Below are 3,408 nucleotides of genomic sequence, written 5' to 3' on the forward strand. Positions count from 1 at the left end.
TCGCCTGTTACCTCGGACACCGAAAGTGTCGCCACACTCCGCCCAGATCGCAACAATCTTTCGACTATTATGGAGACACATGAAGACCGTGAAAGTATTATGACAATGGATTCACTGCCAGCACAAAAAGAGACTGTACACAGTCAGTTCACTTATGTTCCTGAATTGCATGCGGCACCGAAGCACACCGTGGAAGTGACACCACCACCACCACCAGAACCCGTGTTCTCTGTTTATGCACGCACACATCACGAAATGGTCGACGGCCGTCCGGAGACTTGGTCAGACTTTACGGATGCACCGACGGTCAGTGAGGTAACGGATATGACTTCCGAGGCACCTGATATACACTCGGTTGGTGAAATGGTCGATAGCACGCACTTCTTCGAAGCTGAGTACCTGCCACGTGAACCGCCGATTGTGGTGAAAAAGCCACAGGTCACATCGCACACTGTGGACGACGTATATTTGCGCACCATTACGGAAAAGAAAACGATTGAAGATATTGAGAGCCATAAGCGTCGTGTCACCGAATACAAGGCGAAGCCGAAACCATTGCCACCACCAATTCCAGATCCAACCTGGGATGTTAAGATACGTAATTATCCGACCGAACGCGAGCAGCAACGGTGGGAGAACTTCTCGGATATTTCAAGCGCATCCGGCATGACGCTAACGCCAAAGATGGAGCGCTCTGAACTAAGCTTGCCAATTGTGCCCCAAGAGACGCCACAACAAATCTATGACAACAAAGAAAAGCTGACCAGCCCGCAGCTAGTGGGCAATATGAAACCGATTGAAATGCCCCCAGAAGATAAGGCTGTGCCCAACTGGGATGTGCTGATACGTATCTTGGAAGAGCCAGAGTTCTCCGAGGCTGATGACGCCAGTTCGGTGCATTCCAGCGTACACCCGCTTACACGCTACATCAGCTATGACGACAAGGCTAAATGGAAAGATATAATCACAACCGAATCGTCATTGCGTACTATGCTCACGGCGGCAGTGGTGCGCGAAGACTTCGAACGTATTCGGCAAGACACACGCTATGAGCGCATCTTTGAACCACAAACCTGGGATGTTATCATCCGTATATTAGCGCCACCTGTCGATGATGATACGGATGTTGAAATGCGCGCACCTAAACGCACAAAGAAGACACAACCGTGGGATACCCGCTCGCGTCGCAGCTCTTTGCCAACTTTATATGAATATGACAGCGATGGCGGTTCTTCTGTGCGCACTATACGCCAAGATCCCAGCATGCCATTACGTGATAATAGTTTCAATATACAACGTTCACGTCGTTCGTCACGTACATCGTATCACACCGATCAAAATGATTTACGTTCAATGTCCGAGGTAACGGTAGACTTTGGCCGACCCGATCACTTGGATAACGTTTCGGATGCGAGCTCATTCTATCCAACGCAGTACTACGATGATGAGGATAGACGCTCGTTCCATCGTTCGGTTAGTCATCCGTCACTAGCACGATCGGCTAGTGAATTCACCGAGCACTGGGCAGCACCAGATGAGCTTTCATCGCCGGAGGCTACGCCGAAATCACGTCGTTCACAGCGTTTGGTAGGTTAAAATGGACGAAAAATGAGATTTAGAAATGAGAGAAAAAAATAAAAATCTATAATAAGGAAGGCTGAATACTTGAATATTATATGTTCCACATTTTCCTCGTGATAATCATACTTCTTAGGAATCGCTATATTCGTCAATAGTGGCTCTTCTCGGATAGCGCGTCAGCTCTCCCTTTACTCTTTATGCGCTTGTTGTCCGGGGACTCAATGTAGGTAGACGGTTCAGTCACAGTTAGCCATCTTGTTACCTCCTTACAGTCTGCAACGGCCTTAATGGCCGTCTTACTATCTATGTAAATGTCTATTAGCTCGTTCGGTGGGTTGATTTCATCTCTGCCGCTTTTGTTATTGAAAACACCTCGGCAGCTAAAGGGACCTATGAATTTCTAGTTCGCTGCAGTAGAGCGCAGCTCCTAACAAAGGTAGTTTGAGGCGTACTATCCTGTGGAATTGAAAAGACACAAGTACTCAGATCTCTGCCGCCAGCAATTTCTGAGTCGTCCCACTGAGGGTTATACCAACATCTATTTCTTTTTAGTCTGCAGGTGGACTTTAAAGCTTCCCCACGTATGAAGTTACAAAGTGACGGCAAGTGTAGCAGTGCCTCGAGAGCAGCGGCAGTTGTTGTATAGGAAGGTCCCGTACAGCACACGACAATGAATAGTTCTTTGAAGTTTAGCAAGCAGATTTCTCACGCTCTTGATTGAGAGTCTACTCCACCATACCACTGACACATAGCTGCTTATGGATCTGATCATAGAGATATAAATCCAGAGGATTCCCTTTAGTGACAGACCCCACGTTTTACAAAAGATCTGTTTACATTGCCAAAATGCTGGCCATGCTTTGGAGATCTTGTGCTCCACCTGAGATTTCGACGATAATTTTGTATCCAGATTTACTCATAGTTACTTCACTTCGGGAGAAGTCTGAATTGTGACTTCTTTAAGTGTGAGGGGAATGAGACCATACGACCTACTCTTTCTACTGAAGAGCACAGCACCAGTTTTTGTTGGGTTAGAGGTGATCCCATTTCCACCTCACCAAGTGTCATTTAGATTCAGTATTATCTGCGCTTTCCTGCAAACAGCCGGCAGAGGTAGGTCCGAGACTAGACAGGCCATATCGGCCGCATAAACCAGTATTACATAGGCTATCGAAGGTGGCATTGTCAAAAGAAGCCTCAATCTCTACTCCATGCCCTTACATCGATCTTCAACCTCTATTGTGGCTTCTAGAGATGTAATATACTCGCCCAATTACGCTATTCTACTGTGACCATACGTTCTATATGCAAGCTGCATAAAGCCTCATTGGGTTACCTGAAAATGAGATATCCTAAGAACGTGTCTATTAGAACTCTAATCAACACTCTATATGGCGCGCATTTCAGTACCGACGATACCCCCTTAGACTGTCGCAGCGGTCAGACATATTACCGCACTAAATTAAGATAGGAAGCCATCATGGTAACTGGTTCACAAGCGAGTTGCTGCCGGAAGCAGAAGAAGACCTCATCTTCTTCGGAAAGATCCGATGTAGAAAAACTTGGCTCCCCTTGGAGTTTCCAATAGGTATCGGGTAACACTGAAGAGGTTATAGCGCCAATTCAAATATAGATTTATTAGTTAAACTGCTATATTTGTTAACATGTGCACACATACCACACAAAGCAAACGAACATTTAAATAAAAAAAAACTGCCACGTTTCCACTTTGCTCGGAACGTTATGCCATAAGCACTTGTTGTTGATGAAATTTTATTTTTAAAACTCACATTTCTATTGTTATTTGACTTGCAGACAACATTCCAG

At 45.8% G+C, this 3,408-nt stretch overlaps 1 protein-coding gene across 1 annotated transcript in view; it reads left to right on the forward strand.

The window, feature by feature from the left end:
• Positions 1-3,402, forward strand: part of LOC108377128 (uncharacterized) — a gene marked incomplete at its 3' end in the record, with an annotated part of 9,116 nt that extends 5,714 nt beyond the window's left edge. Inside the window, exons 2-3 of the mRNA XM_017633389.1 lie at positions 1-1,587; positions 3,397-3,402. Coding sequence (XP_017488878.1) covers positions 1-1,587; positions 3,397-3,402 — 1,593 coding nt within the window. The remainder of the gene's footprint in view (positions 1,588-3,396) is intronic.
• Positions 3,403-3,408: the final 6 nt, after the last annotated feature.

Source organism: Rhagoletis zephyria, unplaced genomic scaffold (assembly GCF_001687245.7).
Source record: "Rhagoletis zephyria isolate East Lansing unplaced genomic scaffold, Rhagoletis_zephyria_1.1 Rzeph_scaffold_11528, whole genome shotgun sequence".
Taxonomy (NCBI): domain Eukaryota; kingdom Metazoa; phylum Arthropoda; class Insecta; order Diptera; family Tephritidae; genus Rhagoletis; species Rhagoletis zephyria.